General features: G+C 41.4%; 2 protein-coding genes across 2 annotated transcripts in view; one reads left to right on the top strand and one right to left on the bottom strand.

The window, feature by feature from the left end:
* Positions 1–7795, bottom strand: part of tusc3 (tumor suppressor candidate 3) — a 48921-nt gene extending 41126 nt beyond the window's left edge. Inside the window, exon 1 of the mRNA XM_066660019.1 lies at positions 7648–7795. Coding sequence (XP_066516116.1) covers positions 7648–7734 — 87 coding nt within the window. The 5' untranslated portion in view covers positions 7735–7795. The remainder of the gene's footprint in view (positions 1–7647) is intronic.
* Positions 7796–14714: 6919 nt separating this feature from the next.
* Positions 14715–19275, top strand: part of LOC136686857 (zeta-sarcoglycan) — a 141698-nt gene continuing 137137 nt past the window's right edge. The window contains exon 1 of the mRNA XM_066660884.1: positions 14715–14991. Within this exon, the coding sequence (XP_066516981.1) occupies positions 14950–14991 (42 nt within the window). The 5' untranslated portion in view covers positions 14715–14949. The remainder of the gene's footprint in view (positions 14992–19275) is intronic.

The raw sequence follows: 19275 nt of genomic DNA, 5'->3' as shown, positions 1-19275 counted from the left end.
GTGGGAGACAGTGAGGTGGTTCCTAATGACCGCTTCTCTCTTAAAGCCAGTTCTCTCTGAGTGAGTGAGTGAGTGAGTGAGTGTGTGTGTGTGTGTGTACACGCAGGCATGCTAGCGTCTGTTGTCGCACTGATAAGACCCAGCCGTTATCCGCCTCGACAGATGAGCGCATCATCTCCGCTCGCCACACCAACATCATCGATAACAGCCGCCGAGACCATGTCACACTCTGGGAGGCGCTCGAGAAGACGAGGACGAGAGGATGGAGGGATGTCAGGAGAAGAGGCTTAACAAAAGACAAGTGAAAGGAAGATAGAGTCTGGAACATGATGGAGAATGCAGAACCCTGCATGGCACCAGATGCATCAAATATACCGGGTACAGACCTAGTACCTTGCAGTTTCTCAATAACTTCATTTCTGTTGTGATTGTAGAACCTATGGTGTCTTGTGATTGGATACAAAATGATCTTTTGTGACCAAATGGAGAACCTGTGTTCTTTTGTGATTGACTGGAGAACCTATCAGCTTTTCCCGCAGAAAATCGGTTAGTCAAGGTGGTACCTATGTTGACCTTGTAACCGTCCCCACGCCTGCTCCCGCTGGGAATCAAAGCTCAAGAAGCAAACAGAGTCATCATTCGGTGTTATAAATATCCACTGATATTTGGTTAATTATTTGCTCTGTGTGGTGTTTCGAAGGAATGTACACGATGGGTTGAGTGTAGAGTCGACTCATTGAGTGAATTGGTTCATGAATCGAGTGCAAATTCAAATCAATGATTCAAAACACTTTTTACAAGCATGGGCCACGGGGAAACTCAGAGATGACACATAGCTTGCCTTAAACACTGGATTATATTTCAGAACTGAAAACTGAGAATTGAGTGTTTGCTACCATGGATTGATTAATCACGGGTCACTGGACATAGCTGAAAGCCATGCGCAAACACATAGTAAGCCTTGATAAGAAACTGAAAGAATTGCACAAAACGAATTGTGGGGGTGGGCGATGTTGTCAAGGCGTCCGCCCTAACTGTAAAACACTGTGGGAAAACCCTGCCTATGGTCCATCCTGATAGGCTGGTGCACATATGGTCCCTTGTGTTTGGCTGGAAAACGTATGGTCTCTTGCATGTTGCTGTTGTGGGTTTTGAATTGGAGAACCACAGAATACTAATCAAATATACTAAGCAAAATACAAAGCAAATCTCTAGAACACTAAAACCTTATTTTCATAGCATTAGAAGCTTGTGAAAAAAACAAACCTGAATTCCATAGTTCAGAGATGCCCTCAGAATGACTCTAGAATTGTGTGTAGATTTGAATACAACAGTACAGTCATCTGCTTATGGTTCAATAACCCAAGAACATACACTGTGAAAAGCTCTAGAACCCTGCAGTTAATTGGCCATACCTCTAGAACCTTGAAGTACCTGTTGGTACTCAAATCATAGAAGTTTATAGATAACGGACGAATAAAAGGGTCAACAAAAGACAAGCCCTAGAACTTCACACCTCCTTAAGCAAAACTCTATGATCTAACAGGATCTAGAATCCTACAACTTATCATGCAAGGCTCTAGGACCCTACCATGCAAGGTGTAGAATTCTAGTTCTCTACAATCTATTGTTATTTGCTGTAGAACCTAATGATCTCTTCTGAGCAACTTCCAAACATTACTTAAAGGGCAAAGCAGAATTCATGAATTAGATTCTTTGCTAAACTATATGTTAAAGAACTTCTGGGTTTTTTCTAGAACGTCCAAGCCAAGAACCCATCACAGACCTTTATTCTTCAGGGAGTATGTGCAGAATCTTTCAGGTTTCCATCCCTTATCACATCCTGCTTTTCCCCACTTGTGTCAGACATTGGAAATCAGATGGATGCTGCCTGTAATTCCTGATAGAAATACAATTACCTAATCTAATAATTGGCAGATTCTCAAATTTAAAGGATTCTGATTAAGGCATGCCTGGTTATTAGCCACGACCCCATTATCTCCAGACTTTCCTCCACATTCCACTCAAGCACCTACTTGTTCTTACAATATTCCCTCCATTTCTTGTCCCCTTCCATTGCTGAACTATTTAGGAGGTATATCTCTGTCCCATTTTACATATTTACGCAAGTCAGAGCTAGTTATGTGTGATTTCAGTTTGTTTTTGGAAAGTTGTGCTTGTGATGTCACATGGGGGCTGGGATGCTTCTGATTGATCCACTGGATGTACTGGCTTCTTTGGTTCTAGTTTTAATTTTCAGAAACTAAGACCTGTTAAGACAACATTGGTGTTGATGTAGATTTATTATAAAAATAGATAACTGCACTCTTGCAAATTGCTAATAGCCCTACTCCTCCCAGATATCCCCATTTTCCATCCCTCTTTCTACTCCCACTCCCTTTCTTCCTCCCTGTTTCCTTCCACCCACTTTAAAAATAACCACTCCATAATTATTTGTCGAAATGTCACAATCCAGGCCGGGGTGACGTCTCAGGAATAAACGGCATCCGTCAAAGGGACAGCTCGGCGCTACTTGCCATTTTCAATTATTCACCATCGCTTCCCTTAATGAAGGCTGGGGGGAAAAAATGAGCCCCTAATCTATGGCAGGGGGCTGGAGTCAAAAATAAAACCCACTATGAAGACGGGATGCTGGAAAAAGCAATGGCGGTGTTGTAAGTGGGACACGGCGATGTATACGTTGTTGATGTTTGGACTGTCCATTGCCAAATCAGGGCAGAAAGTGACAGAAACTGGAAAACCAGGAGAACAGTAAATCTGGAACTTGTCCCAATTCTGGACTGGGATTAGTCCCTGTCCAGGAGACGTAGAAATGATAGAGTTGTTTATACGTAAGTGTTGATTCTTGCCTTGATGATATGGAACTCACACACAACAAAGTAAAAAAAAAAATGTTTATGGCAAAGGTATGACAATTTAATATCACGATTATTGTGGCTATGATATCAGTTACCAGTATTATTACAGTATTTTTAAAATGAAAAGTTCAAAATTACTAATAAACTCAAATAATTTCAGCAAATTTTAAATTGAACATAAAAGTAGCAGCACTGTGTACTGATTTAAATAAATTGTGTACAAAATTGAACCAAAATTAGACCTACATAAAAAAAGAAAAACACTGCAGTGGTTTTAGTTTTATATTTTATTTTTTGGCTTTTTGGGGAGGGGGGTGAGTTGCTTCATGTAACACTAAATTTACTGTGCGATTTAGGTTTTGTTAAAAAAGGTGATACGTGATCATACATTTATAAGCCTTGAGTTATTTATTTTTGTAAAAATATTTGCTGCACAGACAAAACTGAGGTGTCCTGTTTAATTCAAAACAAACTCAACTCTGTTTAAGGTAGAAAGAATTTCACCATGGTTTACAGTGAAACTGGTTACCGTTTCATGTCCACTGTGATGAAATCTCCAGTCTAAAACATTTTTTTCAAGGGCTTTTCACTAAAGACAGAGGATCTCTAGAACCCTGAGGGAGGGCCATCCTACTCACCCAGAGTGAGCGAGCAAAGATACTTGTGCCATCTCCGAGCCTCAGACTGTGGAGGCTTCACCAGGAATTACCAAAAGACACTTGTTTCTTCTGGGAATATTTTTCCTCTTTACCACCATCCCATATCCCTCCACCAGCAGGAAGTATTAATGTATGTCTCAGGCCAGTAATTCTCTCATGGATTTGGATGTTTGTTTCCAATCACCGCGATAGTCAGTACATCTGATACTAACGTTCTCAATCCATGCACAAGTACAACAACAATGTGACTTAAGATGTAAGGGAATATAAATGACCAAATGTTCCCTTCCACTTTAAATGTTGCAGCTGTTAAATTAGGGCATATGACAATTTAAAGTGGAACAGAAAAATGTAAGAAGCAGCTGGTAACATTACTGGTTAGTTACATTAGCATCACAGCTTGAACTCTCTTCTTCCTCAGGCACATGTGTTAGCATATATATGTGTGTGTGTGTGTGTGTGTGTGAGTGTGTGTGTGTGTAGCCTAACACAGCAGTGCATGCCAGGGAAGCACACTCCATCACTCACTCCCAGAAACAGAACAGAACGTTCCACAGTGATGATGATGGACGAGAAGCGGGAGAAATGGATAAATATTCCTCCCCAATCCTCCCTCCATTGCTCTATCCATACCCATCCCCCTCCTCTCTCTTTCCCACTCTCTCACTACACTAAAACATCTGTTTCTGAGCAGAAAGGCAGAGGGGGTGACTCAGAGAGAGAGAAAGAAAGAAAGAGAGAGAGAGAGAGAGAGAGGTGGAGGAGCACAAAAAATAGAACAAGAGTACTTCTTCAGTAGCTTGCCCTCTTGCAGACAAAAAGAGACAATATCATTAAAAAAGTCTCTGTATGCAAGGGACAAGGAGCAAAACCAATACTAGATGAATGTGACCGTTGAGCCCTCAGACAGCACTGCCTTAAACTTTGGCACGTTTTGCTAGTAGAGATCACAACACACTTCCAAAAACAGTCACCTCCTCAGAGACCAAACTCGTTTAAAGGGGATGTCTACATTTGTAGGTAAACACTGATTTCTTGTTTGTTTACATTCAGAAGCTCAGCATAGTTGGAACGGTGTGTGTGTGTGTGTGGAGGGGGAGGGGGGGTATTTGAACATGGCTAAAATTGTACTTGTCTGTAAGTTTTTACTCACTGTTTGAATTACCACAGCAGCTCATTTGTAACTCAAGCTGTTAAGTTTTGTAGCACTTTCACTTTTTGTTTACCTTCATGCAGTAAGTCTTTCCTGAGATTGGAGATATTTCCATTCATTCATTCATTATCTGTAACCATTTATCCTGGAATCCTTGGGCGCAAGGCAGGAACACACCCTGGAGGGGGGTGCCAGTCCTTCACAGGGCAACACAGACACTCACACCTACGGACACTTTTGAGTCCCCAATCCACCTACCAATGTGTGTTTTTGGACTGTGGGAAGAAACCGGAGATATTACCACTTTAAGTAAAATAAGAGAAAGCCTAGTATACCAGACCGAGACACTTCGGTTTCTGAATGATACCGGGGTTTGGTGAACACTTAATACTGGTTTCTACCACAAACAAGAGAAATGGTGAGAAAACATCCTCAGAATTTTATTTATTTTTTTTAATTAAATTCATTTTTAAAAGTGTTTTTGATGCTTAACGTCACATTTAACTAATTTAATTAACTGTGCTCATAATTTCTTTAGGTCTGTGATTACTTTCATATATTCACGTTCATTAGTGCTCTCCTAATGAACAAAGAGAGAAAGCCTAGTGTACTGGACAGAGACACTTTGGGTTTTTTACTTATTTAGAGACACTGAGGCATCATAAGCAGGCAAAGAGTGAGGAATCATCCTCAGATATTTATTTTTAAAAATTTTTTGTTTTAAATTTTATCTTTAATGCTGAATAATATATAGACATCTTGGCGCAATATATGCTGCCATCCAGGTGACGTCGTTTTCAGCAATGGCCTTGCTTATTTCAGCAAGACAATGACAATGCACATTCAGTATGTATGACACAAACAATGGAGCCGAGTAAAACAGAGTGTGAAAAAGAAGAACAGCGGTTTGGATTTTACCGGTCAGATGAGTAGCAGAAACCGCTATCTGCAGGGAATGCCGTAAGGAGGTAGTATCAAAATGCAGGGGGTACTCCCAGCCTATTTCACTACTTACAACAGCAGCACAAACTTCTGTATGAAGCTGTCAAACTCCGAGGTGCTGCACTGTCCTGAAGTATTCACCTCCCAGTACAGTTCCCTAAACCAGTTCAGACAGCACTGCAAGCTTCATTAGCTAACGCTGTGCCTTATGAAAAGAAAAGTACAAAGTGGAGTGGTATTACTAAAGTGGTAGTTTACTACATAGCAAAAGGGTAGAGAAAAAGCACTCCAAAAGGCTGATTAAAATTCCTGATGCACGATACCAATTGTCCAGTCATGAGAGTAAACCATTTTGCCTTGACGACAGATATATGATCGAATCCCATTGTGAGCCTTATTTGAGAGTGACTATCCTCTTTATTGAAGATTGGGAGATTAAAATGTGTGTCTGTAGATGAGCTATTTCCCAGAAGTCCACACTGGGAGCACATAGCCAATGCCTTTACACTGTTCTTAAAAGCACTTTATTACAGAGGCTGTAGGTCTGAAAATTAATACAGTCATTTGACATGTACTTCAGTATTTATTTTGATAAATAAAAATGTTTCTCTTACTTGCTTTGCTTTACAACTGATTTTTTTTTTTCAAATGTACAATTATGGAGTAAAGTTAATGAAAACATTTGTCTTAAACATACATGGACATATGATTTTCATTTGAATATTGAGGGATGAGGTGGAGCTAACGCGCAAAATTGAATGTTCTGTTTATAAAATGTTCTGTTTTTCACATTATTTTTCACAACATATATCGTATATCACCATTCAACTAAAATATATCTAGATATGATTTTTTTTGTCCATATTGGCCAGCCCTACTGATGGCTGAAGGATGGTTTTGTTTTGTTTTTCCCACAAATACTAAATGTACAGGAGTACACATAGGGGGAAGCACTTTGGTGAAGTCTGCTTAACTGGAAATTGACTTTTTAAAGAACAAATCAAATTTTTGCTACTTTTGCTCTGTATGTTTTCAGTTTAATAGCACAGTATAGTTATGAATCTTTATGCAGGAAAAGACCATTATTTTATTTAAGGAGCGTTATTATTTAATGGCGGCATGGTGGCGCAGCAGGTAGTGTGCAGTCACACAGATCCAGGGACCTGGAGGTTGTGGGTTCGATTCCCGCTCCGGATGACTGTCTGTGAGGAGTTGGTGTGTTCTCCCCGTGTCCGCGTGGGTTTCCTCCGGGTGCTCCGGTTTCCTCCCACAGTCCAAAAACACACGTTGGTAGGTGGATTGGTGACTCAAATGTGTCCATAGGTGTGAGTGAATGTGTGTGTGTTGCCCTGTGAAGGACTGGCGCCCCCTCCAGGGTGTATTCCCGCCTTGCCTCCAATGATTCCAGGTAGGCTCTGGACCCACCGCGATCCTGAACTGGATAATGTTACAGATAATGAATGAATGAATGAATGAATGAATATTATTTAATGCCAATAGTCTCATGTACATCTACAGCTGAATGTTAATAATAGCTTTGACTCAGAGGTTATTATCTCATGAGAAAAAATATATATATGTATATATCTATATATATATCGCTCAGCTAAATCCTTCCTTCTTTGGGAAAACGATTTAAGGTAAATCTGAGAAATGTTACTTTTAATTTTTCTTTCTTTTTTCCCTCTTTTCTGTCTTTCATCAACCCGAGACACCCCCAATACTATTCAGAAAAAAAATACAGGCTCATATCACTCAGCTCTGCTGAAATGATGTAAACACAGCACTTCTACAAGAATATAATCACATACAACACCCCGAAACCGTGTATATCATATTACAGCTTTTAAGCCCCGATAATAATAAAATAAACACTAACATTGGAGCAGGATCAGGCACCGTTCAGTCCAGTGCTTTAGAAACCAAGCAGTCCTTACAGCTCGGGATTAAAGCCTATTTATTGACTTATTTATATATAAACCGAATGAACATAAACAGAGAGAGCGGTGGGTACCTCTTTCTTCTTCTGCGCCGCTCCGTGCTGAAAATAAAGCGGCACTAAAAGCGCCATCAGCATCAATAACCCGCAGCGAACCGCCATGATGGAGAGATCCTACCTCTCGCCGCAGAGGAACCAACGAGCCACGTGATTGGCTGAGCCGCGGCCGCGTCCCCCGCTGCATCATGTGAAGTGTAGTTTTGCCGTGTGGAGGCCAGCGCTGCGCTAATCATTTGCTTAACGCGGTGGACGAGCTCTAAGCTGCACGTTGTAACACATTTTAAACAGGCTTTATCGCATTGGTCTGCTCCGAAGCCCCTCATGAACTCATTAATGAGCACTACAGCTGCTTAAAGAGGACGTTTTAGTCGTTTAAGACCAGAATAGTGCTTCATTTCCACGTGTTCTGTTGATTTAGCAGTGTGTACACGTTAATCCTGAGTTATAACTAACATGGGGTTGGGTAAGCAGGTTTTGTCATAGGTTTGATCTTTTAAAAATTGTTCTTGTAAAACATATTCCCTGCATCTATATAAGCCAACATTAACATGGTGGAACAAATTCCACAAATAAGACATGCACAAAATATACAAGCAGTCCAACATCCATGACATTTTCAAACAGACAAGAAGCGGGCTGGATATGTTTGGATGGTGTTCATGTGTGATGTGTAACCAAACAAATCAACACAAGGCCTTAATAAAACATATCCGTATACCAAAATAATGTGCGCTCATATTAACATTTATTTATCCTTTATTATTTATTTAACCTAACCCAATATATCCCCCCTCCTATTAGCTGTCCGTGGGCTGGCCCAATACGACTCTATGAAGAACAGACAACAGGTAAGTTTAACAGGTAAGCATTATACTCACACACACTCACATAGTCTCTGGTAATGGGCAGCACCTTTGCCTCATCACAAGGAGAATATGAGAAATGGTCTTCTAGGCCTGTGTATATACATTATAAAAAATAATAAAATAACCTATCATAGGTATGCAGTTACCAACTCAAGAACATATCAAAGTTCAAAGATTATGTGTCACAACCAGACTTAGACAAATGAATGTATTAATTCTTGCATTCTTACTGGACCTCACAAGTCTGCAGCAGCTAGAATTCTTACCAGAACAAAGAGAACCGAGCACATCACTCTTTTTCTCAGATCACTCCACTGCCTACCGATTAAACATAAGATTGATTTCAAAGTGCTATATTTTAATTTAGTTTATTTTAATTGCTTTTACATTTTTTATTATCTTCTATATTTTTTATTATGTAATTTTATTTTACATACATTACTACTACTGTAATTTTTCTGTACTGTTATGTAAACCTCTTTGAATTGGCATTGTATACGAAAGGTGCTCTATAAATGAACTTGTCTTGCCTGTTCTTCTGGGGAAGATACACACTTAAAAAATGATGGTTCTACTAGGGTAGATGGTTCTTCTTTCTTTTTTTAAAATGGTAATATATAGAAACATGAGCATTTAAAGATCCCTTTGCATGACTAAAGTGTTCTTTGAATCAAGAAGGGGTCCTTCAGATTGATGGAGAATGTGTTATTTATATGGTTCTATATAGCATCTTTTAGAAAAGAGTTCTATATGGCACCAAAAACAGTTCTACTGTTGTAACAGGCTTGACATAGTAACCATAGAGGAATTGTTTTTCTTGCCGTATGGAACACTTTTAAGTAATTTGCTGCCATCTGTAGCACATTCTCTGTTAATCTGATGAACCCCTTCATGCAAATGGCTCAGTAAGTACTCACGAGTCTATATAGAAACATTTCCTTTAGTAAAGAACCCTTGTAGAACCATATTTTTTAAGAGTGTACAATATAGGACTAATCACAAGTGTGCATAGCACATTTAAGGTGGAGCTGGGTCAAAAAAAATGCACACTGGGCAATGAATCTACCACCCCCGCCCCACCTGTCGCCTGTTATTCAGCCTGTTGTTTTTTGGTGGGGACAGTTCAATAATCACTGTATATTTGTGGGGACACGTCACCTCCATCCATGCAAAACCTACGCCCTTGACACTGGGTAGATGCAGGGGTCCAAAAATGTTAAATTTTTAGAACTGTTCTCACAGAGTGGTTGTATTCTTAAATTTAGCTGCTAACACAGTGTCTGTTATTCCTTCTCAAATTTTCCTGTGGTAATTCAAACAGTGACTAAAAACTGAAGTTTTCTCCCCAAATGTATAGCGAGCCACACACAGATTTATTAGCATGTTTGATGGCCTTGCTAGTGGCACTAAGAGGCCTGCTTTGCGTACCATCGTTGTTTGGAGGATTATATTTGGAGAGTTTGATAGGTCAAGAGGAAGGAGTAATGAGCTTTTCTCAGCTGTGTGTGTGTGTGTGTGTGTGTGTGTTTGTTTAATGTGTGGGCACGAGCAGCCAATGATAAGCAGCAACTCATTAAAGTGTCTGAATGCTAAATGCTATATTACGACTAGCATGCCATGGGCTGTATTAAAGCCAATGAGTCGTGAAGAACAAATACAGCTGCGTCCCATTACTTATGGCACAGGGCTAGCTAAGCTCGAGTGACTCACTAGCAGAGGTGGCCAGTCATTACTTACCTGTCCTCAAAACAAGAGTCAGCTGTTTTCACCAGCAAAACATTGATTATGATTTTTACACAAGGAGTCAACCTGCTTTGCGATCCTGGAATGAATCAGCTGATCATGCAGTGGGTCCCCACATAGGGGTGACCATGTTGATAATAGGTTTAGTAAAATGTGTCTGAGACATCCACTGATACAGCCATTATACTGACACCCAGTGAGATTTTTTTCTAAACCTGTTCTGAAATTGTCACCCTTATGGAGGACCCAGTCTATGGAGCATTAACTAATACTATACATTTCTATATATAAAATAAAATAAAAATTATAAACAGGCTTCATGAATATTATCTGGTAGAAATGACTGACTGCACCTTGAAAAATAATTTTTATCTGCTACTATATTACTTCTGCTCAAGTTGTTGTTGTTGCTGTTGTTTCCTTGGCTCATTATTTAACCAAGATAAACCACTTTCACTAGAGGATATCCACCCACAGCCAAAACAGAATACTTACATATTCTTCATTATTTTCCCACAGCTTTTGTATAGAAGCACCTAGATATTTACAGCATTTGTAGCTTCATGCTACAAACAGTCCCCTGAGACAAGCATTGTCCAAACTGGCTATTTATCCTTAGGTGAATCTCATTAAATCAGAGTTAAATAAGCAGAAACTCTTATTATTGCCTGGTGGGGCTTTAGCTTATGTTTCTCATTCATCACAGAGGATTTGGCTAATTATGAGCTAGTTAGCAAAATATACTGGAGCTAATAACGTGCTAAACTGTTGTAAAAGTGTGGTCTTCCAGGCATGAATTTGTTTATAAGTTAGGAAATATAGACTTGAATATGGCTTTAAAAGAGCTAAAACAATATTAGCAGATTTAGCTAATTATTAAATTAGCAAAGCATGTTTATAGCCAATAAAGCACTTAACTGTGTGGAGTCTCAGAGTTCAGCCCTGGCATGGTTGTAAAGTAAAATTAGTTCTCATACACTGTTAGAAACAAGCCAGGTGTTTAGCATTAGCTTAATATTATGCATTTGTGTTTTTAAAGGTAATTATTTGGTATTGTCGTTGCTAATTAAACTGTTATAGTATTAAGGTTGCTAATTTTGCTAATATCAGTCAAATTGCTAATTTAGATAATTATTGAACACACGTGTTGCTAATTTTGGTATTATTATGACACTGGAGTCTGTAATTAAACCAAGGCATGAGAGTTGCTAATTAATTTAAGAATTAAATAATTGATTTTTATCAATGGTATGTTTTGTTAATGTTGTTGCTAATAAATGAATTAATAGTAATTATTTGCTATTTTATGTAAGAAATGTACTAGATTTGCTAATTAAGCTAATATTGAGTTGCTAACTGAGCTAATTACTAGGTATGAACGTACAAATGTAGATAATTACTAGGCATCAATTATTAACCGGCATTAATGTTAATTTGCTAATTAAGCTAAATATTAGACATTAGAGTTACCTATAACTCTTCATTGTCTTCAGAAATAAATGAGGGTCATTGTTGTTGGACAGAGATGACTTTGCGTGATCATGCTGCTTTAGCATTATATTTCTAAGATTACAATATTTTGATAATGACATAGCACTGACGTTCACAGACAGTTTGAATTAATATAACATTGTTGTCAGGACAAACCCTAACTCTCTAACACATCCTAATTACCCCCAACCAGCACCCCCCTGCTACCACTACCAGTCTCCTAGCTCTCTTCTAATGCCCCGTCTACCCCCATCCACCCTAACCCCGGTATGCCCCAAAACACCACATGCATGTTGTGACTCATGCTCCTGTGAGTGGACACACAGCCAGTCAGAGGGAGGTCAGCAGCTCTGGCGCTAACACTAACGCTAACCTAGCGCTCCATGTGTTAAATGTCAGTTTCGCTCCATCAGAGCTTCTACCCAGGGGCTCCCTCTGCAGCTCTCAGGGCTTTTATTCTGGAGAATGACTTGTTAACGTTCAGACGGAAAGAGATTGATATTCACTGACAGCATCATGCTCAAGGCCAAGTGTGGGATCCAGGGTTGTGGAGATCCTCTGCCCTGCAATATGGGGCAGGGGAACTGGGCTCTATGCGTTTGAGACGGGCCTTATATGGGCAAGTTTTTTTATGCGGGTGGGTCAGTCCTTATATGGACATGTTGTTTCATTTTTATGTGGCTGTGTTTATTATTTAATGTGGCTGTATCGTTACTTATATGGACGTGTTTTTATTATATGTATATTGTTCTTTATATGGCCATGTTGTTTTTATGTGGCCTTGTCCTTCTTTATGTGGGTGTGTTGTTTTTTATGTGGAGGTGTCTCATTCCATGTATGGGAATGCTGTGTTTTTGATGTGTACCAGTCATCCCTTATATGGGCATGTTGTTTATAATATGGGTGTGTCTTTCCTTTTTTTTTTCCTTTTTTTTCATGTGGGCATGTCTTTCCCTACATGGGCATGTCATTCCTTATGTGAGTGTGTTGTTTTATGTGGCTGTGTTTTTAATACATGAATGTCATTCCTCATATGTGTTTCTTTCCTTATATAGGTGTAGTGCATGAATTCCAGTGTGTTTGATAAGGAGGTAAAGAAATGAGCGGAATATGGAGAAGCAGAATTCATGGTGTCTGGTTTGGACAAACTGAGGTTACTTTCTCTATCTCTCTCGCCCTCTCTATTCAGTTTTCTCTCTTTATCCTGTCTCTCTTCATTCTCTCAGTTCTCTTTCTCTGACCTTATTTTCTCTCTATTCTCTCTCTTTATTCTCTCTTTTTTAATCCCTCTATCTTTATTCTCTTTCTCTCTCTTGCACCATATCACATTCACCCTACTCTTTCTTTATCTCTCTCTCTCTCTCTCTCTCTCTCGCTCTCTCTCTCACACACACACACACACACACACACAGGCGAGCACACATGCTGTTTTACAGACACAAACAAACAGGGGAACAAACAACTCATGCAACTTAACATGCAGGTGGTGTGTGTGTGTGTGTGTGTGTGTGTGTGTGTTTGAGTGTGTTTGAGTGTGTTTGTGTGTATGTGTGTATGTGTGTGTGTGTGTGTGTGTGTGTGTGTGAGTGTGTAACCAGAGCAAAAGCATTGGACCAGTATTTAGGAGACAGAGGATGATGCATGTATTCCATTTATCTAGGACACAACAGTGAAACATGCACACACACACACACACACACTGCCCGGGGAGAGGAGCACATCACAGAAGTCATAGACCCCCAATGTGTCCTCTCTCAAATGTACTTTCACATACACATGCACACGCACACACACTCAATGACATTCTGGGGTGCTTTGTCCATTGTCCATCTACTGTGCTTGGGGTCTTCTTCTGACCCTGACTCTAACTTTTAGCTCAGAAACAGGGTCCCCTTAGTGTGTGTGTGAGGTAGGTATAGATCATGTTGTGTGTTTCACAGGCTATTTACTCTCTCTCTCTCTCTCTCTCTCTCTCTCTCTCTCTCTCTCTCTATCTCTCTCTCTCTCTCACACACACACACACACACACACACACACACACAGGCAGCGCGAGCTCTTAAACATGGCCCGTCTTGAAGCTGACGTCACCGGAGCTGTCGCTGGACCCTGCGAGGTCAGGAGCGCAGACACGCCCCCGTGCCAACAGACAGAGAGAGAGAGAGAGAGAGAGAGAACAGACAGAGAGAGAGAGAGAGAGAGAGAGAGAGAGAGAGTTAAGAAAATACGAGTTACAGTACTCAGCATTCTTCCACTTCACACAACCCTGCGCACCACTGGCAAGCCATGAAGCTGCATCTTCATCATCATTATTCTTCTTATCCTTAATATACTTTATTCTATTGTTATTATTATGCTTTTTTTCAAATAATTTTTATTTTATTTACTATCATTTGGTATGTATGTATCTGTGATGTAACGCACCATGCTCTGTAAAGAACAGGAAACACAAAGAATAATAATAGTTATTGTAATAATAGTAATGATAACAAAAATAAACACACACACTCTCACTATCGTTCCCGCTTTCTCTCATTGTTTCTTATTATTTCTCTACCTCACCTTATTTTCTACTGTTTCTCTCTCTCTACCACTCACCTCTCTCTCTCTCTCTCTCTCTCTCTCTTTCTCTCTCTCTCTCTCTCTACCACTCACCCCTCTCTCTCTACCACTCACCTTTCTCTCCCACTCTCTCTCTCTCTCTCTCTCTCTCTCTCTCTCTCTCTCTCTCAGACGCAGTGAGCTCGCCTCTTTGTGAGCCACGAGCCCGTTTCGCAGCGTTCGAGAAGACCTGGGATTCCGCACACATTCTCTCACACACATACACACAGAGAGAGAGAAAAAAAAAGAGAGAGAGAGAGAGAGAGAAATGCGCGAGCAGCTGTGCTGAGCTGCGCCGCCGGTCGCGCGCTCCTTTTGTGCACGCGCCGATAAGTTTGTGTGCTCTCCTCTCTCTCCATCCTCCCGAGCCCCGCGCGCCGAGAAGAGACGGAGGAGCGCGGGCGGAGGCGAAGGACGCCGCCGCGAGGCTCGTGCACGAGCACGGGTTTGGTCCATGCGTTTCAACACCGAGGTTTATTTATACACGCGCGCTCCGCGGGACGCTTCTCTTGGGACGCGCGCGCTGCACTGACACACACACACACACACACACACACACGGATGAGCGAATGATTCAGGCTCGCGAGTCCGGGGCTCGCGCTCGCGAGCTGTGAGCGGAATGGAGCACCGGTCAACGGCGCTGGATATCGAGGCGCTGAAGGTAAGGGCGATGAGGTTCGGGAAAATAAGAATGTGTTTTCTTTCTGCTGGTTTTGCACGCACGCGGACGCATACAGTCTTGTCTCTAAGGCGCGGGACTTCTCTGCCCTGCTGCTCTGTGTGTGTGTGTGTTTAGGTTTGGGAGGCTGCTGCTGTTTTGAGTGTGTTGCAAGAGGCTCGAGCTCGAGGCTCTGTGCGCGCGTGGCGTGAATTTCAATGATCCACCACAACACACACACACACACACACACACAGAGAGAGAGAGAGAGAGAGAGGTGTGTCTGATGGTGCTGTTCCATCCGCGTGCGTGCGTTTTATGGCGCGAAGACGGTGTGTGTGTCTCGAGGTAACTTTGCAGCAAGAAACGACCGCGAGGGGGGAATGGTGTGTGTGTGTGTGTGTGTGTGTGTGTGTGTGAGAGAGAGAGAGAGAGAGAGAGAGCGTGTGTGTGTGTGTTTGAGACCCCTTTGATCGCGTAATGAATCGTTACTGAGCTTGTCCCGCGCGCTGAATTCTGATGCCACTTCATCAGTGTGTCCCCAACACACACCAAGGGTCCGGACCGATTGGACACACGTCGGCCGAATGTCCTCCACTGAGACCCGGACCCCAGAGAGGACACACGTCGGCCAAATGTCCTCCACTGAGACCCGGACCCCACAGTGGACACAAATTGACGGAAAGTCCTCGGTCCCCCGAGTGGATAAGTCTGATCACAGATCAGAAGTATAGAAAAAGAAAATGAAAGTAAAGTCATCTAAGATGACCAACGGCCATCACCCGAGCTGGCCCTGAACTGACCGGTGAAAAAGGGCGAATATCATGTGGACATATAATTGACTTCCCATTGATTTCCATTAATTCCTCCTCCTGTAAAATTCAATTCATTCCAACAAAAGGGACCAATAAATAGCGTGGATACATTCCATTTTGGTTCTTACTAGTTACCACTCCATATTCATACAATTGTATGAATAGCACCCGTTAGTATGGATCAGCAAAGGAGGTTGGATATGATTGGAAACGTACATACATTGAATTTCATTCAGAGTTAGGAAGGGTATTTCCTCCAGCAAAATTACCATTCCTTCCAAAATTCAGTCTCCATTGATGACAGAGCTGGTCCTAAATGGCCCCATAAAAAGTGAGTAGGAAAATACAATACAGGACTTCAATACAAAGTTGGAACAGTTATTCCTTTTTCTGCAAAATGAAGATATTTTGTCCCATCTATTATGGCATATAGGTGATAAAATATAGTATCCATTAGTGTTGGGAGAGAGAGAGAGAGAGAGAGAGAGAGAGAGAGAGAGAGAGAGAGAGTTCTGGTTCTGAATGGTCCAGTAGAAAGGCATGAAAATCTTCTGCTTCTGCTTCCCAATCCAAGGTTGGGTTGTTAATTTTTATTAAATTCTGTAAAGATTTGATTTATTCCAACCATGAATAAGAATATTTGGAGCTGAACCAAGAATTTGAATGGAAGATTATGAGTAAAAACATGAGTTTCCATTTACTTTGACAGTTAAGATTTAAGGTTTCATCCGTGTCCTATAAAGTATTTGGACGGAGGGAACATGTCCTGAATGGGAAGATAAGGATTGCACAAATGAAGTCTTTTTCCATTGATTTCCATTGCGGGTGGATGTACAGTTCTGAAATTTGCATTTCAGTAGCGATTTTGTATGCATAGAAAAATGCAGTCTCTGTTAATATTAGGACAGAATCCTTGCCCAGCTCTTGGCGCTAGGTCCTGGTGTCCCTCCCCCTGTCCCCCCCAGACCCGTCCACCTCCATCCATTTTACACTTAATTAACTGAGCCTGTGTGAAAGGGCACGGCGATTATAACAGGCCTCAGAGCAACACCAGCGCAGCGTTAATACGCCCAGTGATTAATCTGAGCGCATGCAGCAAGAATAAAGACTTCTGTTGTAGCGTTTCTCCATCGCCTTTAGCGTTTGTTTAAACCAAGAGAGGAAGCACTTTGTAGTGGATTGCTAACGATAGCAGCCTAGAAAGGAAAATAAAACAAAATGAGCCTGAATTACAGAAAGGTTAATGGCCCAACGTTGGGCGCACACCACCAGAGATTAGCACCCTGATCTTCTGGTAATGAGGCAGGCGTCCTGTGTCAGCTAGCATGGTTTAACAGCAACCTTACACTAGCTTAGCTTACAATTTAACACGCCTCCAGTATTTTCTCTGCAGAAAGCTACAAAGCCGAGCCGAGCTTTATTCAGGGTTTCATTTACATTTACATCGTTCCTATTGCTAGCATAATTTCACTAGCTCTGCTAAACTAACTTTGGGGGCCATTATTTGGCCTCACCACAAACAGGTTTGTCAAAGTTTTAAGGACACTGTCCAAGTTTCAGTCACTTTATATGCCACAAAAGAAATACACTGGCAATTATTTACCAGTTTTGTGATGTCACAACCATCAATACATGTAGCTGTAATCATCTGAAGTGGTATTTCCAGGGTTGCTAATATCTTGTTTGTTGTTTCTATGCCATCCCTATTGGTTGCTATGTTTTGGCTAGCTGGTGTCTATCTAGCTACCAGAGTATTGTTAGATGGTTTGGGTGCCATCCTTATTGGTTGCTAGAGTGTTGCTATATGGTTTGTATGTCACCCCAGTTGACTGCTATGTTGTGACTATGCAGTTTCTATAGCATTCCCAATTGGCTCCTAGACTTTTGCTAAGTGGTAAGTCACCTCACTCGTTTGCTACAACACTAATAACTGTTTTTTGTTTGTTTGTTTGTTTGTTTGTTTTGGGGTTTTTTTTTGTTTGTTTTGGCTTTTTATATGCAACCTGGTTGTTACTTGCAATGACATCCTAGTAGATTGCTGGGGCACTAATAGGTGGTTGCTGTAGCAGCCCAGGTAGTTGTGTGGGTTTTCTCAGCTGGTGTTCCAGGTTGTTGCTAGGATGTGGCTTCAAAAGAACTAGAACAAAGGTTGGATTACAACAGTATAATCACTAACAAGGCCTCGTAAAATAAATCAGAAATGACACATCTACCTTGTTTATACAAATTTTTAAACATCTAAAAGTCACATCAAAGAGGAAATCCTGCAAATCACAAGAAAAACAAAGCAACTCCCCTTTTATTGGCGTGGTATTCCAAAGGCGTTTGATAAGAACGAGGTGCTGTGTCACTGGTGGTGCAGTCGAGGCTGTTTCTGGGTTTGACAGACAGTGGCACATATCGCAGCGAGGGAACTTATGGCTCAGACTGAAAGAAAACCCACCAAAGCTTGTTTTTTTTTCTTTCCCACATTTTTTCTGTCTGTGAGACTTACGTGGGGAAGGCTGTGCAGATCGACTGCCGGAATGAATCCAAATTACAGTGGACTCTGACCTGCTGGAGGAGAGTATTTTTGCTCAGTTATGGTCACTCAGCTCAGCGACCTCTGGGACATTCTGAGTGGGGGGGTGGGGAGTTTAGATTGGGGGTGGGTTTCTGGTAAATAACAACACTGCAGGAGGGTGAGAAAGAGAGAGAGAGAGAGAGTGTGAGAGAGAGAGCAAGAGAGAGCGAGAGGGAGAGAGAGAGAGAGCGAGAGAGAGTCGAATTCAGAGCTGATCAAGCCATATTTCAGTTCATCCTTTTATTTAATCTTTCTTACACCTTAAACAAAAGAGAAAGCAAGAGTTGTACAGACAGAGAAGTGACAAAAAGAAGTGACAACAGCTACTTTTTCAGTGGCTTCATGTACTTTTTACAAATCATTCATCCATTCGTTGTCTGTAACTGCTTATCCAGTTCAGTGTCATGGTGGGTCCAGAGCCTACCCGGAATCACTGGATACAAGGCAGGAATGCACCTTGGAGGGGTGACGCCAATCCTTTACAGGCAACACACACTCACACATTCACTCACACACTCACACCTACGAACACTTTTGTGTAGCCACTCCACCTACCAACGTGTGATTTGGGGCTGTGGGAGGAGCCCAGTGCCCCCGGGTGAAACCCATACAGAGACAGGGAGAACAAACCAACCTCCTCACAGTCAGTCACCCAGAGCGGGGCTTGAACTCACAACCTCAGGACCCGGGAGATGTGTGACAGTGACTCTACTTGTTGTGTCATATCTTAATACCTCTTTGCCAACAGTCATGTGACCCTAGAGGACTTGACATTCTGAATTTCTAGACAGAATAAAAATGATATTTCAGGTAGTTGTTAGGGATATGGTAGAGTTGCTAGGGTGTAGTTGTATTATCCCAACGGGTCGTTGGGTCATTGTAGTGTTGCTGAGTGTAACTGTGGTGTTC

Source organism: Hoplias malabaricus, chromosome 2, assembly GCF_029633855.1.
Source record: "Hoplias malabaricus isolate fHopMal1 chromosome 2, fHopMal1.hap1, whole genome shotgun sequence".
Taxonomy (NCBI): domain Eukaryota; kingdom Metazoa; phylum Chordata; class Actinopteri; order Characiformes; family Erythrinidae; genus Hoplias; species Hoplias malabaricus.
The sequence above is the reverse complement of the archived record's forward strand: the minus strand, read 5'-3'. Positions and strand labels throughout refer to the sequence as shown.